The 22,325-nt window shown below is 32.7% G+C and overlaps 1 protein-coding gene across 7 annotated transcripts in view; it reads right to left on the bottom strand.

Annotated features, from left to right (window-relative positions):
- Nucleotides 1–19,035, bottom strand: part of LOC106458674 — a 53,195-nt gene extending 34,160 nt beyond the window's left edge. Inside the window, exons 1-5 of one of the 7 annotated variants that reach the window (XM_022384941.1) lie at nucleotides 18,908–19,035; nucleotides 13,213–13,413; nucleotides 10,513–10,585; nucleotides 7,157–7,237; nucleotides 5,989–6,114 (exon numbers count right to left, since the gene is read on the bottom strand). In XM_022384941.1, the coding sequence (XP_022240649.1) occupies nucleotides 5,989–6,009 (21 nt within the window). In that variant the 5' untranslated portion in view covers nucleotides 6,010–6,114; nucleotides 7,157–7,237; nucleotides 10,513–10,585; nucleotides 13,213–13,413; nucleotides 18,908–19,035. Of the gene's footprint in view, nucleotides 1–5,988; nucleotides 6,115–7,156; nucleotides 7,238–10,512; nucleotides 10,586–13,212; nucleotides 13,414–16,090; nucleotides 16,204–18,755 lie in introns of those variants that run through there. The other 6 variants (XM_022384942.1, XM_022384940.1, XM_022384939.1 and 3 more) reach the window with 6 other exon arrangements.
- Between the last annotated feature and the right edge of the window lie 3,290 nt (nucleotides 19,036–22,325).

Raw genomic sequence — 22,325 nt, 5'->3', positions numbered from 1 at the left:
AACCACCATAAAAATTAAAATAGATATAAGTTACGCTTTTTTCATACTAGAATGACTAAAAATTATAACACAAAACCATAAATGTTTAGTATAAATAGATTAAATCTCATAACATTATACATATATAAAAATTTATTATTTTATTTGATTGACCTTTCAGCTGTGTCTGACTAACATTACAGAAGTTGAATGACCTGGCACACGTACACTCATGTTAAATTATCCAAGAATATAAAACTGGCCTTTCCAAAGTGACCTGTCTTGGCTGTATTCTAGTGGACCAACATTTCGTAAAATATAGTCAAATTTCAGTTATAATACATTATATTATGTATATACATTATTACTATTTACAAGTTCTTAAATTTCAGTTATTTTTCTTAAAACATAGAACAGTAAATAAAGAAGTATAGAAAATAATTATCTCTTCTTGTTACAACCTTTGTACTCATTTGTTGCTTGCTTTAATTTGCTAAGCTTTATCAAATTTTGCCCGTGGTGGATGTAAAACAATTTTTTTTAGGTTTTATATATGCATTTTGAAATAACAAAAAAATCATAAATTACTATATCAATACAATTTCACTATAATTCATCAGGCTTAGTAACTAAGCTATATTTGGGTCTAAGAAAATATGATTTTTCAAGCTCACTAATGTCAAACCTTACTGCTTGGAATCTACCATAAAAAGAAACTAGTAGTTCAATAACATTTTGAATGCGAGTCAACAAATGCAATGAAATGGCCTTTCACCCATGACCATAGGAAGACCCGTAGAGATCGGGTTAAACACAAAGTAGAATAAAATACTAAAAGAGTACAATATAAGCATATAAGGTAAAAAACATAATACATAAAAGGTACTTTATGCATACATAACATTAAAATATGCAATAGAATTAAAAACATGGTCAACCTGGACACTATCATCACTGCCAATGTCAATGAAATACCATGACCAAAAATATGCTTAAATTAGCACTATCGCTTAGTATGTTAGCAACAGCAAGAATGAAATATGTAAGCAATTGTGACTTGAGTGTCATACTGCTCACACCGTTATAAGAGAAAGGGACAAGTTACAAAACTAAAGCCTTGCAAAGGCAGCTTCCTTACTTCAATTCCAACACAAAATATACAGCCAATCATTGCTAGTACATTTTATCTGGGGAAGTTGATTAAAATATTGGTCACTCCAAATCATGAAGCCTTGCCTTGATAACTGGCTTGAACTCAAGAGTAGAATAGGCAAAGCTGTAATGTTGCCAGTGAAGGCCAGTTTAAACACTAGTGTCAGCAGGCTTGTTGCACTGGATTCCAGAAAAATTAGATAGAGACAGTTGACAGTGAGAAAAGAGTCAGTCTATTCTGATTATCCAAATGAACTGGGAGAACTTACATTAAACAATTCCAAGACCTTCAAAGAGTAAGGCAAGTGAGTATCGATGGCACAATTAGTTTACTATTTAACTATTATGAAGTCCAGAACAAGTGAGATTGAGATTGCACACAACCCAAAAAAAGAACACAAAATCTGTGAATAACTATAAAGCTGCAGTAAACCGTGGTGGAACCTATAGTGTTACCTTGTCTCTAGGTATCTGTAAAAAATGGGAATGGAAGGATGGCTCAAACGGTGTTTGATATAGATAAGTTAGGACTTCCAATCAGAAGTAGACTTCTTCAGGTGACTCAATGGAACTATGCAGTGGGGAATGGTAACAAATCATGGCGAGATGTGCTGAACTTTGGATTCAGCAATATCATTCAATGTCACACCCATTTCAGTTAACTTTATCTAGACCACAAATTTGAACAGTAGACCATCTATATGGAAAATGCAGAGCACACCATAGCACAAAGACATAATGTCAGGTGGAACATAGCAGCAATTGGAGCTTGCAGCATACTGCAAAGAAAATTGCAAATATCTAGTGAGATAGAGATTCACAGGGCTCTATGTACAATTCTGAACTGGAAAAGTGTGCAGAAAGCCCCTGTGCTGAGCCAAAGAACATGACAATGCACAGGGTCCAAAATCTTCAATGCAGAGTCCCTAAACAAGGTTTAGGCAAGAGATCCATAGTCTAGTTTACATCAAATGAAGGTATCATAAATTTTGAGCACAGAACATCAAAGCACTCCCCAAAATATGAAAGAAAGAATGCAGAGTACGTTCACTTGACTTTAAGCAGCTTTATATGTGGAATAAAAGTCAGTTTATTGTTAAAGAGAAGTCCTAAGAACTTTGTCTCAGTTATCCATGGGAATTTTTATACCACATAACTGGAACTTTGGAACAGAGTGCAATCCTTACTGGCAACAGAAATATATTCAAATAGTTTTAGTTAATGAAAATTTAAAACTATTTGCAGGGATCCACTTACATGTGTTTAGAGGTGTTGTTCAACGTACTTCACAAGCAATGACTGATAGAAAATCTGAAAGACATAGCCACGGGGGCTGTTTTGTAACTGATGGAGTAAGCTGCTCAGTGATGGCATTATTCTTAATGTTAAAATATATAACATTCAGGACACAGTCATGAGGTACTCCAAGCTACTGTGGGAAGAATCAGGATAGTTTATCCCACAGGACCTACAATGGCCTCTCTGCTACAGAAAAAAAAGTAAATAGCCACACAATCTATATGAATAGAAGTCCTATAATATACTGAACCTCCATGTGGTGTCATTAGCCTTTTCAAGCTCATAAAAAAAGGATGAAAAGAAGATGCACCCTGACTGATGTTTATAGTCAAATCAGGTGGTCCATGGGAAATCCCTGTCTGTGGAAACCATACTGACATTTAGAGAGGATACTGTTTGATTCAAAGAACCAAACAAGATGAGCATTAATCGCTCTCTCCAGAAGTATGCACAGACAGCTAGTCAAAGTAATAGATAATGAATTCTAGGATATTTCCAAGGCTAAGGGAAAAAGGTTGAAAAATAGTCCATTCCATGAATCTGGAAACCCCTCCTTCTGATTAAAAAGAAGGAAAAAAATAGAGCAGGAGAAAGAAGACAATATCTTGTACTTGATGTCATCTGGTCCAAATGACATATAGGCAAACTACTAGAGAGTTGTTCCAGAGTGAATGGTCAATTATAATTGTACAGACATTCATACCATAAAGAAGGTGGGTTTTTTTCAGCTCATGTCTTGATGATGAAAAAAGCAGGGAAACAAGTGAAGATGATTGAGTAGTGAGAGATGCACTCTCCAAGGATGTTACCAATACCCAGTAAATCAGCAACTTCTTGGCTACTGGGCTGCCAAGATTGAGAAGGGATGGTTTGTTTTATTCCCATTTGACCTTTTGAATTTTGGCCCAAATGATCTTGGAATTGTTGGTGGAAATAAAGAGATGGAAGTGAATTTAAACCAATGATTCCTTCTGGCTTTGATATCTGACCTGCTGAGCACATATACAAACATTATTAAAGGCTATGCAATTGGTTGCAGTGGGATATCTGAATAAGATATCCAGGGCACATATCTGAGACCATCATGCCTTTTGACAATCAGGTGTCCATCATGGTCAAGGAAACCATGTAAAATGTTTTTAAGTTTTAGGAAAGGTAGGGACAACTGCCTGGACAATACAATCAATTACTGCCTCCACACAGTCATTACAGATAGAAGGTTAACAATGGCAGGATCAAGCTTTGAGAGAGTGGTGAAAGTAGGCCAGTAAGCCTTCTCCAGTTTTTACCATAGTATTCAAGTCAGGTGGCATCAACTGCAATAAATTTTTCTGAGAATGATGGAAGAATTATCACTTCCTTGCAGCTCACTGTCCACCTCACAAGAAAAATAAAGAAGAAAGAGTGAATAAAGAGACAGATCTACAGCAGTAAATGTTAAACATGAGCATGAAAGTATGTTCTTCAGTACTAAAGAGAGAAAGGTTGTGATCCATGAGCAATTGCACCACAGATCAGCTCCTCCCATCAATATAACAACCATTACAGAGTGATAAAGGGGGACAACTGCTCAATAAGTTCACTGAGGTCTGCTTAATCAATTTCCTCTCCTAGGGATAAGTAAACAGAGCACAGCATCATGGTACAACCAATGGAAACACAGGTAACACTATCCTCAGAGATGTAATGAGTGGCACATGTATAGAAGGAAGATGTTTGTTGACCAACAATGCTATTCTCCCATGAATCCATCTGTCATAACCTGTCCTTTCTGAATAACAAAAACTGCAATAATGCAACATGGTGATAGTAACAAAAGTTTAAGAAAGTCTCCTGCAAGGAAATATACAAAGAAAAGTAAGAACTGATCAAGTCCTTCATGCTGTCTAAATTAGCACAACAGTTGTACTGTACCAACATGGCTATTTTCATTAAGATATTTGAATAGATCTAGATGGAAAGTTCCTCTGTTTTGATTTTTGATCATTTCTTTTATTTTTATCACTAGAAGGCCAATTGACCTCCTAACCCTACCCTGGATCAAAGGGGAATATATCCTTAAAAAGGACATGATTCTAGCAAACAAGGTCAAAAACAAATAGCAATAATGCACTTTGGAGCCAAGAGAACCAATCACAACCACTCACCTGGTCCATGGAGGGTAACAGAATGAGCAAGTGGTTGGAGAAAGACTTTGCAGGTGGTACAGAAATACATGTGGCAGTGGAATAAAATGTTGCAATTAACTATGTTCTGGAAAATATATCACCATCTTCCTCATCTTGGGGTCTTAATCCTTTGAATTTCTCTCCTCTAAATCCATTTTGGACATGATCTAGAATATATGGTGTGGAGACCAAAGCAGTTGATACAGAATGGCTCATTCTGCTTTCATGACCTTTGGCACTGCAATGAGTGCAGATTAAAGAGTACAACAAGATGTTTTGGAGTTTCATGAAACAATAAAGAGGGTCTGGAATACAGGGCCACACTCTGCATCTTAAATAACCTGTCTTTACTTCAGCAAGTGAACATAGTAATATAAATAATCTGAGTACCCTAGTTGGTACAGACTTTCCACCCTTACAAGATGACATTTTTCCTGACAAATGATACCTCTTGACTGGAGAGTTCAGCAAGAATCTCCAAATCTAAGGTGTTAATAATGTCCCTCTCAACATTGGTTCCTTTTGAGGAATTTAAATAACTGTGTGAAGTAGCCTCAATGTGTATTCCCTCAATGGCCTTTGAATTCAAGTAGTTCATTATCCTGCAGTCTTCATGTTCCAACCAGCAGGTACCAAGATTTAAACTCCTTGACTTTATGACTTTGAACATCCATGAAGAAGAAAGGAAACTTTGGTACCCACTGACCCCACTACTATGGAATCCTAAAAAAGGAATGCAGTACACTGTTAAATGCTCAATCCCACACTGAGGCCAGTGCAGCAATGCAAAGGTTTCGTGCACACTGTATCCCACCACAAGAATCAGACATAATGTCTACAACACTTAATGTGGTACTTGGTTGACCATACCCGCAACTGACTTGGGAGTCACCTAAGGCCCTCCTGTCTATAGGAATTCAAGGCCAAAATAGTGTTTTGCAGTAACGTAGGCATGCAACCCAAGCATCACTCAATCACCATGATCCTTTCCTCCCCTTCACAGGTCACCATAGACAGCAACATGTATGTGGATATTTGGATCTCAGAGAAGAGAAACTGTATAAGCAAAACCTAAGAAATACCCCTCACTATGTACAGGAATTCACAATGAGGATAAAATGTTCAGAAAGATGTCAGAAGGTCATCAAGAGTTAAATAGACTTCTACTTCCTATTCGTTTTGATAAACCTTACTGCTAAAATATAGTTGTGGGTATGGTTCCTCTTGGTATAAATTTATTGATTAAATGGAGAATCAAGTCTATAAAGTAATAACATTATTGAGCCACCACCCCCAGACACAAGTCAATGAATGTATTATACACCTAATTTATGTGAAACATCTGTGCTTCTTTCTAATGGTATTGAAAACCTCAAACTGGGTTACAAACCTTTCTTGTTGCTCCTGGCATCACTTTGTTACCAGATATTTGCTTCCGTTCTTTGGACGACTCTTTAATACCAAAGCTGCAAAATGAAGTTGATGCTTTAGTCCTTAGTTTCTCTGCTACTTGCTCCTAGATTCACAAAGTAATTATAAACAGTTTGTGCTCATTAAATTTCTTTTGCAAATAATATACAAACGTCTTATTACCAAAAAAAGTATGCGAGATATATAAAACTAGAGAAAGAATCAAACATAAAAATACCAAGCTGAAAACAATTTTTACAAAGTATAAAGATTATATTTATATCCAAACAATACTATCAAAGAATTTTGCTTTCATTAAATCCCTTTTCCCAGTACTCACTATAACCCCAAATAATTCAGTTAAAGGATAGCAATGTGCATTAAAAAAAAAATTAAAATGAGCCATAAAAGCTCAAAATAAACACCACCACAAAAATTAATGATCTGTCTATAAGAGGAGGATCTTAGTCCTCTAAAAATCCCTATGATTTGTATAGAATTTAATTAAAGCCTTTATTATCTTTACTTTTACTAATACAATTTGTGCTAGCAATAATGATATTTCTGCTAAAACTAATACACACACTACCTTAACACTTTACTTTTGACTAACCCATAGTCTATCACGAAGTACTGTCACTACCCCAATTTAACCAAAGATTAATTGTGTTACTAATTAAGAAACATAAATGTTATTAAGGCTGCAAGAATATTTTTGCTAAAATAGATTACCATTGATAAACATACCAAACTCTGACTGAATACTCTACTGAATACTTCAAAAAGCTTTTTTTTTTTGCACTTACGAAAATTCTGAAACAGCATGTCAATAACAACTGAATTTAATGTTGATTGATATAATGAGTCTTACAATGAATTCACTGGTTTAATTAGGAAAAGGTTAAGTGTCTGTAGACTTTCCTCCCACAAACAAATTTTTAGGAATAAATAAAATGTAGAAAATTTGGGGATATTAAGGAATGTTTCCAATAAAATATACTTGGAAATATTATGGTAAACATTCAGTTGAACACGATGACTGACACTTGTATGATAACAAAGAAGATATTTTGAAATACATTTCTTGTTACTCAAAATTAAGGTATTTAAAATACACTTACTACATCAATACCATAAATTCCCCTTACCTGATAATAACAGGTTAGTTACCATATGCCTGGAGATGTAGATGCTAATGATGATGTCTTAACCTTACACCTGGTGGTTTTCTGAAGTTTTATTATAAAAAACATCAGTCTTACCTAAATGATTTCGTACTAAGTCTACATTCATGAAACCACCAGTTACTTACATCAGATCAAAGCTGATAACATCATCAAATTAACATCCCAAGACAACCAGAAACAGATTTAGTATTTTAAGATTTCTAAGGGTTATTTGTAAAATGTAATAGATCTTTAGAGTGCACTTCAAAAATTATGAAGTTTTGGGCATTTCATGGCCACTGGAGATACTATATTTGTCACTTATAAGTGTTGTCATGAAAGTTTGACTGATTACATTGCAAAAACTAACTACTGGACGAAGCAGCTTGAAACTTTATAATTACTTTCTACAGATTATGCATCTTGTTTTTGCAAATAAAATATCTTACTTTTATGTGATATTTGTACGAATTTGCAGCTTTCAAATTTTGAAAAGATTTCATTGTGATATCTTAAAAAACAATTAAAAATGCTTACCTTTGTTTGTAGATTTCCGTGTATTCTTACATTCTTTGAAAATTATATTTTTGTTTTGAATCAAAAAAACAATACATACAATAAAAATAACTTTTACCACACAGCTGGGTCTTTTTTCAAACTGTTAAACAGGTTTCATTTAATATATGTAATAAGCTTTATGGCTATTTTATATTCATGCTTTTCACAGGCTGTAAAGAAAGTTATGACTAAAACTGAAGAAGAAATTGGCCACAAACACCTCTTCTTCAAGCAATACATCACCTAGTTAAGCTTTTATCGCTTTGTTCTGATCTCTATGCAAAATGTTAAAATGAAAGCCTTTTTTACTTTTAATGTTGAAAAGAATGTAAAAATGAGCTTTCACAACATGTTTAGATCAGTAACCTATGGCTTTTCAAAGCTGAACTGTGGGAAATTAAATCACAACATAACAACTGAGGTTGAGAAACAAAAACTGGTTAGAAATTAATAAAATTAAAGTTTTATTGAAGTTACAAGTACAAGTTAGCACTATTTTGTCCAAAACTATTATGAATTTCCTCCTTGAGAGACTATAAGTGCTATTATGCCCAGAACAAATTAAGGAAATTCACAAACACTAATAATTTTGTTGGGAGTATGCTTAAGTCAACCAAAATCCAAAGTTGTTGTCTTTTGATTATTTCTATGCATAAAGGTAAATAACAAACTATTTTATACCGAATAGATTTTAACTCAGAAATGATTTAATTTTTTTAATGTGTGGAAAAATAAGTACAAGTATATTTTCTGTTATCTTTTAAATTCAATAGTGCAATATTGATCTTGAAGCATACTGCACTTATTTAACCAGGAACGATTAAATTTAACCCTTGTTAAAAACAATGCATGGTCCAGGAACCAGCTACTTTATTTTTAATTTCTCAATCTTTCTTTAATCAAGGGATTAATATTTATATGATTCAGGTAAATCCCAAAATTTCACAATTTACAGGTTGCCCAGTCAGTAATATTGTTAACATTCTCTTTTGTAAAATCAGAAGACAACATTTAAAAGCATTTGTATAACTTCAAGGAGAACATATAACAGTAATAAAGAAAAACGCTTGCAATAGCAAACAGCTTTTTTATAATCATTATTTGCCTTTAACAGCCATTGTTCTCAGTCTTAATCAATTTTAAATAATTAAAACCTCTTACTTAATGCCCATCTGCTCAGTTCTAAAAAATAATAATCTTTCTTAACTCATCAGAAATTTGCATTTGGCATCACATCATTATGTCTTCATCTATTAATGGCCAATAATATACGAAGAGAAATGAAGCTACTCAAATTTACCTTTGCTACATGTCAAAAACTGATCAATTGTATAGAAATATTCATTAAGACATGCTATCAACATTTTATAGATCATATAGCTGGAAAGTTTGAAAGCAAAAGGAATTATAAAACGTTTGGAGTTAGATTTTTATGAAAATCTAATTTAGGACAGAAAAATATGATTTAGCTTAAAAAATTAAAAAATAGATAATTCATAGGAGAGAGTACAACCAGAGAAGTAAATTGATTTTTCTCAAATTTTATTAAACCTAAGCCTCACAGTGTAATGATAATGTATGCAAAGTCATGTCATAGAATAAAAGTTAAAACTAATTCTTTTGTATAAAAATGCATAATTATGATTATTTTTCTACTTTCTTTGAATAACATTACTTTATTGTACAATGTATGAACATGATTAAAATGACTTAAAAACCAGCAGTGTACATGTAAAAATTCCGCATAATGCTACACTAGCTTAATCTAGTAAGAGTTCAGATTATGGGGAAAAAAAAATCACAGAGGAATCTAGTTGCCAAATAAAGACCAAGTAACTTTGATGTGCAATTGTTATATTGAAAATATAGAACAATCTGTATACACACACAATTAGCTAGGTAAGTTGTGTGATTCAATAAAAGGTCACAGCTGCTCTTTAGAACGATGATCTCCATTTTAACATCACACTGGTCAACAGAGCTTTCCTTTGCATATTCTCAAAACTTTAATTCTTTATCTATTTTGTAACACTTGAACATAGTTTTCAAGGATGAGAACAAAGAAACTTATACGAGATCAATACATGGCTGTCTTCCAAAAAATATTTACAATTTTAAGTTAGCTATTTTGAGCCATCTTATTAAATTAAAAACTGAGTTGAAAATCACTTCAAATTTATCATTCAAATACGTTTCTTTTCTTTCTATTTTTTTTTTTTTTTTTACAATGAGCACCACTAACATATAAACATATTTCTGGCATTGGTTTTGTGTTTAATTCCCAAAACCACTTGCTTTACCCATTGTGGTGTATTCTTGGTCACTATTCCTCTGATCTAATAGTCTGGCTATCACAGTCCTTAATTCATTGTTTTCAAACTTAATTCAATAGAGAAGCTTACCATATCTTCATCTCCTGGGTTCAATTCTGGTCCAATAAGTTTCTGCAATCTTTAATTCCCAGATTAAGCCATTATCAGGCAGTTCAACTTACAAATACCCAAGTCCTGATTTAGATCCCAATAACTTAGCTTACTCAAAACCCAATTCCTGGATTAAAACCTGATCCAAAAGTTTAACTTAAATAATATCAACCATTCATATTCAACCTTTATCCAACAGTTCACCTCAACTAAACCCCAATATATTGATCCTAAGTATATCTTACTTAATACTAATTCATAGTCAGTCCCAATCTAATAATTAATTCTCCATTCCACACTTAACAGATCAGTTAACTAAATTTCTCAATTAAATACTAATCAGATACTTCAGCTTACCTGAACCTCTTTCTCTGTGGCTTGAATGCTTTCTTGTACTAACTGCCGTACCCTTGCAAGTTCAACTTTATCACTTTTAAAAACAAACAATAAAACATAACACACATGTATAATCTAGAAGTAGATCACATCAGAAGTCAATAAGACTTACATGTGAAAAAAATGAGTAACAATGGTTGGTGTTTACATCTGATTTTGTGTTCTTTTACTGTTGTACATAAATTATTTTTATAAAAATTTTACTCTAATTTCTTTAATTTATAAGAAAAATTATATAATAGAAAAATCGTTTATTTTATTCTTTCCAGCATTTAACACTTACTATTGATGGGGGTTCATATGCCCCCCCCATCAGTTTTTTTAAACACATTATTCTAAACTATTTATACACCAAATTTCACTAAAATCCTTGACTTTGTCCCTTATAACAAATGGATCATATAAAAATTTCACATGAAAAAAACAATCAACATTGCATTTAATCACTCTCATTTAGTGCTAGGGTTCCCTATGTATCTTACATAGAAAAATTGACTTTACCCAATTTTCCTGGTCACTTGTTTACACTGACTGTTGTAACATACAAAAACAAAATTATTCAATATGGTGATTACATGGACATCTCTAATAATGAATGATAATTTGATGATTGATATTATCTTACTCACTAAAATTGTTTATATCATTTCGCTACATTATTTAACATTCACATATACCAAACGTATATTTAAAGTTCAAGTGAGCAGTTTTCTAATCTATAACAATCTAATAAATTTAAAGATGAAAAAACATCTACCAAAGTACTTTTCTGGTAGATTGTTAAATACTTTACTGTCATTGTTATTTAAAAATGCAATCATTTACTTTCATTTTTTCCACAGAAACTACACTATAAGGTTTGCAGTATAGCAGACTTTTCACTTAGAAACTTTCTTATATTTCTTTTATTTTTCATGAGCCAGCCTGGCATATTAATGTGGATCATAACGAAAGGTTTGGGTTGTTTTTATTAGACAAAAAGAAGACATTTTGCACTATTTTCGAGGTTGAGGTCACTGGACCATACCTGTGACCTGACCCAAAACAGGAGAGCCAAGATGGAGAAGTGAACTTGTAAATGCAAAGAAAAACAATGTAGCAATGAAATGTGCTTGAAATGTTTTAGATATGGTTATTAAGCTAAACCACACATCCAGGATGGATGAGGAAAGAACTTATTCGAAGATATCCCAATTGTTATGACATATCATTGAATCAGAAGTTTATCAATTAATTACTGCACTGACAGTGAAACATAAAACAACATGCATCATAACAGTTTTTTTCAAAAAAGGAGATTGGAATCATATATAAGAAATCATTAGTTTCAATATTGTGTGAAGCTAATGGCACAGTAAAGCCTAAAGATGCAGGGTTGAAGCCAAAGCAGATGCACAGTGCATTACAAGATGATGTCCCTAGCAATTCTCAAATTAAAAATGTCATTTCTACAATGAAGAGTAAATATACGAAAGATGTGTAATGCCCAGTATGGTACCACCACAGTATAATCCATATAGATGTCATCATGTCATTTTTATTAATATTTATTTTTGTTTTAGAAGTTGTCTCGAGCTTCATTATTCGAGAGATCTATCAAAATAACACTAAATCACCAGATTCCAGAATGACCTCCCTGTTGACCATCCTAGACTCCATACTAAAAAATGCTGAGTTGGCCCGTGTAGCAGGTGTCAATATAAAATGTAAATTATATTTAACTAATTACCATATATTATATATAACTTTACTTAATGATGCCAAAAACAATTAATTCAAGATTCAGCATACAGTTTTAGTCTAATATCTGGATGAAGAAAAGGGAATGACTTTTTGCACTTAGATTTTCAAAAAGCTCTTAGTAAAGTGTTACATAAAATATTAACTAAGAAAATCACATAGGTAGAGGATGGGGAAACAACTATAGGGTGTTTGGCTGGGAGAAAGTAAAAAGTTGTTATCAATGGAGTCCAGTCAAACTGAACCTTTGTAACTAGTGGAGTACCTCAGGGGTCAGCACTTAGGCCTTTACTCTTTCTTAGTTATGTTATTGATATTGTTAGGAGCATAATTAGCAAATTAATCAAATTTGCTGATTACATTAAACTTTTAGGTATTTCTAGCTGTATTAAAGATGTTGAGGTACTACAGAATGACTTGAATCAACTGATAAGTTGTCCAAATAAGTGCAAGTAATGCATTTGGGTTACAATTTGGATCATGCATTTAACAAAGATGGAAACCAACTCAATAGTATGACTAAAGAAAATGATCTTGGCATAGTGGAGGATAAGTCACTCAAGCAAACAAAGTTGTACTCTGTTGCAAACAATAAAGTTAGTAGAATTTTAGGGTATATTTATAGACATACTGATTATAAATCAAAAGAAATGATTATCTTTTTATGTAAGTCTCTTGTCAGGCCTCAAGTAGAACACTGTATACAATTTTGGTCTCCTTATCTAAGAAAGGATATTGACTTATTGGAAAAGGTTTAGAAAAGAGCTCCAAAGATGATTCCAGAGACAGAAGGGTTATCTTGCTGGGACATAGTAGGTTAAGATCTCAACTTATATTCTCTTGAAAAAAGAAGGGTAAGAGGTGGTATATTTGAGATAACATAAATAACTTTATAATAAATTTATAATAAATACAACTTACACACTGGATAAATCATCTAACATTTGGTATACCTCCTCAGTTCTTTGAGAATGAAGAGCTAAAGCTAACTGAAATTCAAGATTAGCCTGTCTTTCTTCAACTTCTCGTAAAACCTGTCGAACACTGTCTAAACAATCAATGGATTTTTTTCTAACACTGCTTTAGTACCCACACTCTTGTTCTTCACTGACATCTTTTAACCTGAAAAAAAAGACAAAATCATTGAAACATACTCATTGGTTTTCAAAAGTTGACATATTCTGTACCTGAAAATGTATTTCCGATATGTACTTTCCTCTCAGCACACAGTAATCACACACCTGCCATTATCCTTCACCTATCTCCCATCTAAGATGTTTTAATGTGAACTGTGTTAGAGCATAATGTAATCTTCATAAGACAACTACCCTCTACCAATATGAGGGCAACACATTCTCCATGTGCAGTAGATCCCATAAGCACTTGTTCTTACAAATTAATTGCATTTTTAGACAAGGCAAAAATAATGTACACAGGTTCAATTGTGAAAACCTAGATGAGCTCCCTTTAAAAAAGGTGATGGAAAGGGAAAGCCCATGGAATGTCACACCCTATGGTGGGGGCAACACTTGTGGGAGACTGAATCCATCTCACGTAATGTACATTCTTTGCTCAGATGTAGGTATGAAAGCAAGAAGGTAAAGGATGGGTGGAAAAATGTTCGACCAACCGAGCATTTGTAACAACAGGTCAGTTGGACATGAGATGCAGTATGGCTAGGCAATGACCAGACTTAATGGTTTGGTATGTGTTCTGTTATATTATTCACTCACCATACACATAAAAACATAGACATAGGTCCCTTCCTGTTGCAGTGGTTAAGCCACTGAAAAATTAGTATTTTATATAAAAGGGGTGACCTGCACTACACTGACTTGGACACTCCCACCCTACTTCCCACTGCACTGTGCTGTCCACTCAGACTCCCTCTCTGCAGGGAGAACTCTCCCACACCCACCATGGCTCAAAGCTGGAAGTGACAAGGGTCTTTCATGCTTTATTCGAAGACCACACCAAATATCTTTTACTTGAGAAAGTGCAATGGGTAACCAGAAAACCTAATTTGAAAAGTCAGCATGCATGAGCCAAAGAAGAAGGAAGACACTTCTCCCAGTGCTGGCTTTTTCTATTTTAGTCAATGGAAGGTACAGTCTGGAATGGGCAATGAATGATATGTATATACCACCTTAGTTGTCTTGTGAAATACCCCATCTCAACAGTGAGCACATTTAGAGCCAGGGCAGATGGGTTTAATGCTTACTGTTACTCCAGACCTAATGTAGATTTAGAGAAGTAAGTATATATTATTCCATAAGAGGTCAATCAATGTAACTGACATTGTAATCACAAACCAGCCATCAGGGTTTCCATACTATAACTTTTAATATTTTTTGCATCTTCAGGCAATTTGGGAAGCTTTCAAGTCTTTTGTACACAAAACATCATCTTTTAATTAAGTATTTTTACTAAAGATTTGTCCATGAATATATGGAGTCAAAGTACTGATTGCTCCAAGTGCAAAGTGATTTTGATATTAAGATTAAAAATACTTTTGTTCATCTTAAAATTGTCAAATTTCATTTGCATAACTTCTAAAACCTCCTAAATAAATATATTTTTTTTTTCAGTAAAACTTTATATTTTGTCTGTATTTTCTCTACCCTAATTCTATAAGGACTCAATCAATTTAACAGACCTTATAACCACCATAAAAATACAAAATAAATCTAAATTACTCTTTTCTTTCTTTTTAGAATGACTTCATATTGTAACAGAAAACTAACTGTTTATCTTATATAGCTAAAAGCTGGTAACAGTCTACATCTGTTTATACTTAATTCATGCCTCATGAACTTTTATTATTTTTCATTATCTTATCTAACCTAATAAGTTTTTAGTTGTCACATATTAGTTACTTTCATAACCATAAATAAAGAGTATACACAAAACATAAGAAATATAATACTAGCTTTGACTTTTTGTTTTTATGCTGTCAGTTGCAGATGAAATTTAAGCCTACTTTTCTTTGTACTAATGGCACTAATATAGAAAATTTTATTTACTTAAATAATGAACTTAAGAATACACAATAATACACACAAAGCAAACAATGTCCTATAACTATTATAATTTAACTGGCTTCCTAACTAAGACAAGAGGGGTTTAGATTAATTCCCTTTGCTACTTGATCTGAACACCACATGATAAATTTTCAAATCAAAGATAAAATTGACAGTACTTTGTATCAAAAACAACATAGCATTATATATCACTTAATAAATTAAGACTTTGCCTTTCTATTGTTATAAATATGATACGTTAGAAAAAAATTCATGGCAATTTGTAAAAAGTGGGCATAGTACATGGGTATAGTTTTCTAATTTATGACTCTGTAAAACAAATAAGATTTAAGGCTATGAAAATTAGACTTTGCCTTTGGAATATCTATATTATATTGAGTAATTAATTTTCATATTCAGAGAGGGATGATAAATAAATTAGAATAAAGGATAGGCAGCATAGCAGATAGGTTGGAAAAAGGTAAAATGAGCACTAGAGAAAGAGAGTGAGTTATTTGAAACAGGGGGTTAGCCTCCCAAGCAGGTAAAAAGGAATCCAAATTGGAAAAAGAAAATTACCATAAGCAATGAATAAATCCTGGGGTGAAGGAAGATTAGGCATTGGAGAGTGTGTGAATGAAGCTGATCCAGAAACATGACAGAATGGACATGGAAGTCTGGAGAAGGGAGAAAATCAAAGAATCTTAAGCAGGAGGGAAATGTAGTAAAGAATGGAAAGACTTAAAAGACATAATTAAATCAGAAAGTAAAGTACAAACCTGAGAAATTAAATCCACAAAGAGATTTGGAGGAGGAACATTGTCCTCCAGAGGTAATTTGAGCCTAGTGGAAACCCAGGAGGTGGAAAGAGCCCATCAAAATTGTCATTCTTGTGATTGAGCTAAGAAAGAGGGGAATTCACTTCTGATGCAGGGTAGTAACATGGAGCAAAGAAGGTATTAATGAACCCATGAAAACATTGAACAATAGCAGGAATGTCCATCACAGTCGATGAGCCTCCAGTGTCAACAAACAAAGTAGAGGCAGAGTTAACAATATTGACGGAACCTCGAGAAGAGGTAGTAGTCACCATCACCTGAAAATTCATTGTTGTAAAAGTAACTACAGATCCTGTTTTCTATGCAGTAAGTGAAAGGCAATGTAGTTTGAAATCAAATAAAAGGAAATGAATTAAAGTTGACAATACAGTACAACTCTCACTGAACTGAACAAAGTTTAACTTCAATAAATGCATCTGTTCATGACAATACCAATACTGAAATTAATTTTGAGTGCAAGTGCTTATGGTGATCTACTGTTCATGGAGGATGTGTTCGGTAATGTGATTTTAGCCTTTGAAGTTAAAATGTTTCCTTCATTACAGCCCTAATGAACTTACACTTGAAAATAATAAACTAAAACGAGTTAACTGAACAACATGAATCATACACTGCACTGTCAAAATCTTCCAGCAGCAGTAACAATGAAAATATCACTTATGTTCTGAAAAGCAAATGTTTTAAATAAAAAAAATAACCTAATAACAATAATGAAACAAAAATTCTAAAAACAGTAACTACCATTCAATCATGTAAATTAAACTAATTTATAGTAGTCCAAAAACTGGTAATTAATATTGACTTATAGGAGCCCCTTGGACACACAAAACATTATGGAAATACCTGTGGCTAAGGTCTTATTTTAAGATTCCTTTTTTCTCACCAACTTTAAGCCCCTCAAAACAAAATAATAATAATGAAAAAATCAGAACGTGGTGAAAAAAATCAGACTGAGCCACTGTATAAGTGTTACAGCAATTTAATAAATGGTCTCAAATGGTCAATTAAAAAAAAAAGTAATGAAATTGTATGTAAAAACAAAATAAAAAAACACGCGCATCAATTAACCTTTGTATTAAATATTATTTATTGTTAAAATGATATGCAATAACTTACAAAATGTTTAATTCTCACATATTTTAGATAAAATTGTTTGACATGCAAAATTCAAAGTGGACTAAAACACAAGTTTTTGTATCAAACATTTAATAATTTGTGTACTGTCTACATATAATAAACACTAAATATATATTACTAAGCCTATTAAGACAAAATGTCAAAAATTCAAACATTAAAGAGTGTGAGTTGATGAAATGATTACATTCTAGAACCATAATAAGTCTTTTTTCTTGTCAAAATTCTTACATGAATAATTATACATCATTATACAATAATGAATAATTATACAAAAATATTTAGAAAACATGGATTGCATCGTTTGATTTCCTAATAAATTAATAAAGTTTGTGAAATACTGAAATTTGTTGGAAGAGTCAGTCTTTTTTGCTAGGTAGATCAAATACTAGATTTAATTGCATTGAAATTACTTTTATCTTTGATTTCAAGCAATCAACTGTTGAATTACAAGGGGATTACTTTTTGGTTTTTATAGTGAAGCCTTCTTCTAGTGCAGCATAGAAGCCAATATATCATCATTCAACAGTCCATCAACATCATGCAGTCCATTAAAAAGTTATCAAACCAACAAAAATTTTGCATGAATTATGTAATCTATTGCATTTATTATTGCTGTATAAAACAATATTAAAAAACAAAAAACACTGAAATTGAATTAATCAAGGTAAATATACAAAGAAAATATATAAAATATATTTTGAATAGAACCTGAAAGAAAAATTTGGTTATCCTTATATCCTGAACTTCACATTATTACTCCATTTTCTCAATTCAGTTTCTCCTAGATTCTACTAATCTAGTGTTAATAATACTTGATAATATTAGTACTACCACAGTTATATTTATAGAAATTAAACTTCTTATACATTGACTCAAACCATGTTCCAAATAAATTTAATATATATTAACTTCTGATCAAACAGACTACCTACATGATTAGAACTAAACGAATATAGTTAACAAAGTGTATAATTGAAACTTAATTACATAAACTGTTCAAATTATATCACTAATACGATGATTAGAATACAGTAATGTTTTCATTCACTGATGTCAGTGATGATAATTCACCCATTCAGGCCTTATTTCTTCACAATCAAAGTTTTTTAAAAAGCTTAATTTATCACAATTTCTGATCCTACAAAAGAAATATAATACTAATGATAATTTCAAGTTCTACAAAATCCACTAATAAACTGTTAATAACATTAATAATAACAACGAATTTACCGAGTTATGAAAAAACACCCAATATAGTATTTACACTATTAAATATTGTTAATATTAGTATTACGCATACACATAAGTTACACTTAATAATTTAGTAGCAGTAGTAGTAATTACTAATAATAATAGTAGTAGTAATAGAACGAAATGAAAGTGGCGCTAAGTAGGCCAAATATTTTAGTTCTCATACACTAGTCTACAGACCCTCTGACACACAAAATAAGGTAGTAAGTAATAATACTTTAAATAACTGATGCATTTTCACATACGTGTTTTCCTGAATTGATATTTAAAATGAGTCACTTATTCAAGTTACTGTGAAGTGTGATATAGCGAGCCTCTCACGGTTTAGAATTTGAAAACTGCGGGATAATAAATGCTACCAACACATACCGACTTCAATCCTGCGACTGAATCATGTGCAACGGCATCTGAAAGAGTTGGTATTTCGTAAAAGTTAAAAAAATTAACCGAAAAATAAAGTTAAAACTTAAATAGCAAGTCGCAGTACCAGCACAACCAGAAAATGGTAGTATTCTTATCGGGAAGAGCGTAAAATAAAAACTTTATCTCACAAAAAACTAAATAAAATAGAGAGACTATCAAATGAATTAACAAAAACTAACAAATAACAAGATAAACATGGGAACTTTTGTAGATAACATTTCATGAATACCATTCTCAAAATAAATCATTTGTCATAAGATTCCAAGAAGATATCATATTGGAAAAGAAACAAAAAGTAAATTAAAAAGGCAAAGATTTCAAATGAAGTTTAAACAGAGTGTTACACCTCTGTGTTCGTTTGTTAATTTTCCGTAAAATTTCTTTCCGAAGAAACTTTAGCGATACAAGCCCTTTCTTAAATAAAACCAGTTTATTATTTCTTAATACGACTTTGCAATACACTTAATTTCCACAGTCATGCTATAACTTAAACAAACACTATAATTCACAACGAACGATTCACGCGCTTGACTCAATTGTCTTTCTCTGTCCCTGTCTGCAATCAATTCCATTGTTGCCGTCACTTCTTGGCGGTCTTATATGCAAGAATACCGCACATCTAGTAAACACTCGAGCATTCAAGAACTTTCGAGAATATCATGACGTGTTACTAGCGTCACGTGACTTCCGCTTTCGTAACAAGAGCATTGGGATTAAATGTAAGTGTCGGTTAGCAGTTGAAAGACGGGGTGTATATATTACAGATATATTTTTAATTCTAGTGTGGTATTCAGGTATATCAGATATTCTCTTCCTACTTTTAGAAATATAGGATCAGGGCCGGCGCTACCATTAGGCCAACTAGGCAGTCGCGTAGGGCGAACAGCTCAGAGGGGCGCAGTACTGACCTTTAAGGGTCACAGATTTATACAAATTAATAATAGGATTGTAAATTGTTACATATTTTTTTTAGTTAGTTTAATCCGTTAATTTCTTTGCAAATTTACCACAAACACATGGTTCAGGAAAACCCTGAAATTGCCTTCTTCTAGTTTCCTTTGCGAGTGTCTGTGTGTTTTATTTGTTTGTTATTGTTGATTTTTTTTTTTTTTTTTGCTATCTACAGCAGATAATATTTTCTCTGCCTGAGGAGGATGTTGTCGTACATTCGTGTTGAAAGGATTAATAACTGCTTACTGAGTAGATGATAACAGTATGTTATAGCCAACGAATGTTATGAGAGAATTACCAGTCACATAGAAACGCTATTGCGAGCACACTGAGATACCGAGGTTTCATGAATCAGTACGGAGCTTTAATTTCTTAGAATTCTACTCAGCTTTCTTGGTTACTAGTTCTACAGTGGTTCATCTCAAAATAAAATAAAAAAAAGCTAAAGATCTAGTCTTGGCCTAGTAGAGGCGTTTGACTACTTAGCCATAATCTTTATTACGGATACAAAAATAATAATGTTAATAATGTGCACATGCAAATTATTATTATTATTTGTTGTTGTTGTTGTGTACAGCTGTAACAAAAATAGTTTTCAGTGTCCATCAAATGTGTCCAACATGTTTATTTCTTACATAACGTAAAATTCAGTGAAGTTTTAGATTCAGATTATTTCCAAATTTCCAGTTTGACCCTATTGTTATTTGGTGGGCCTATACAATTCTTGAGTAGAAATCAGTTCACCTGAGAATAACACAAGTGGATAGGAAGGAACAACTAGCATTGTGACCACAGGATATATTGCAGAGTTTTCTGTTTATGTTAACATGCATGTTAGCCCTTGCTTAATATCCTGTGTTGAAAAGAGTTTAAGGGATGATTTTACTAACAGAATGACTTATTATAGATGAAGAAGCACACATTAGTTTAATGAAGCAAGGATAACTGAGGGTCAATCACAGTGATTGGCACCTGTCGAGTCCTGGGCCACTAGGGGAGATCTCCACAGAACTATCAAGCTATTTCCAACCAGAGCAACTCATCCCCAACTCTGGTTCAGACCACAGATAATCAATCAAGAAAAACCAGACGTGTTACTGGTAAATGACTTCTGTCACTTGGCAGGTGAAACATTTTACAGCCATGGATTTAAGCTAGGACAGTCATTAGGTCGAGCACCTGATAACTGAAAGGAAATGGAATTTCTTTCATTCCAAGCTCTCAAGTGATGCATTATAAAATGTATGTGATTTCCACTTGATTATCTAGGCTTGTGACCCTTGCTTTCTGGGCTATTAAATGGTATGGTATATGTATTACATTGTAGAATTATCACTCGATTGTCGACAGTTAGGACGATCGTGTGATTGAAAGGGCATTATGATCCTTGTTTTCAAAAACACAGAGTGATTTTTCTGGTTGAAACATTGTCTGACATTTAGAAAGAATCATTGAGTGGTTGTCATGATTTATAGGGCCTGATTCTTTACAGTAGGTGTCTGTGACTTGTTGACGATAAATTTGAACAATAAATGGACAGCACACAATCCACTTATTTTAAAACTATATATATTCAAAACAAGTCAAATGTATGTACACAAATTCGTTACGCTATTGGTTATCACACTTGTATCCAGAATTTTAAATAATTGTTTCTTTTTCGTCAAAGCTCACACAGGCGGGTTCAGTTAATTCATAACACCCTGTGACAAGACAAATTATTCTCCTTTACTCTGTTATCACAATATAATTAGTGGTAAATTCATTTACTTTACCCTGTGGATTACCAGAGTTGTATACAGAGCTTTAAATAATTCTATTTTACATCAAAGTCCACACAGTCTGGTTCATTTACTTCAGAACCCAATTGACAAGACGAATTATTCTTCTCTACGCTGGTTCTTACAAATTATAACACTTTAAAAGTCGCCACTCTACTCTCCTTGTGACTAAACTTACAAACCCAGTCTAGATCCATACCTCTCACTAATTTTGTCTTACTTTCACTTTCACTTTCACTAACTTCTTTCTTTCTTTCTGTAACTGCACCTATTTATAACACGCGACAGAAATATCTAGAAATATCTGCCCTCTAGTGAAAACAACATTCACATAACGAGAAAATGTAGAAGCTTCGAGTAAGATGACGTCAACAACATTATAAAAGCCTGGTACAACAATCAAACTGTGTATACAATGTACGACTCGTACGGTGTTAAATAACAAAACTTGTCATAACTATCGCTTTTAAAATAATTAACTTTTAACACTCTTGTTATGAAACTTAATAATCATTAAATCACTAAATAAACTAAATAATAACTCTTGAACAAAAGAGTCTTGTATATCCAACAATGGTCATATCTACCCTGTACTCATTATATTTTCACATCTATTTACCTGGAAAGTATTG

The sequence above is a fragment of the Limulus polyphemus genome, unplaced genomic scaffold (genome assembly GCF_000517525.1).
Source record: "Limulus polyphemus unplaced genomic scaffold, Limulus_polyphemus-2.1.2 Scaffold500, whole genome shotgun sequence".
Classification (NCBI taxonomy): domain Eukaryota; kingdom Metazoa; phylum Arthropoda; class Merostomata; order Xiphosura; family Limulidae; genus Limulus; species Limulus polyphemus.
This window is presented reverse-complemented; position numbering and strand designations above follow the sequence as displayed.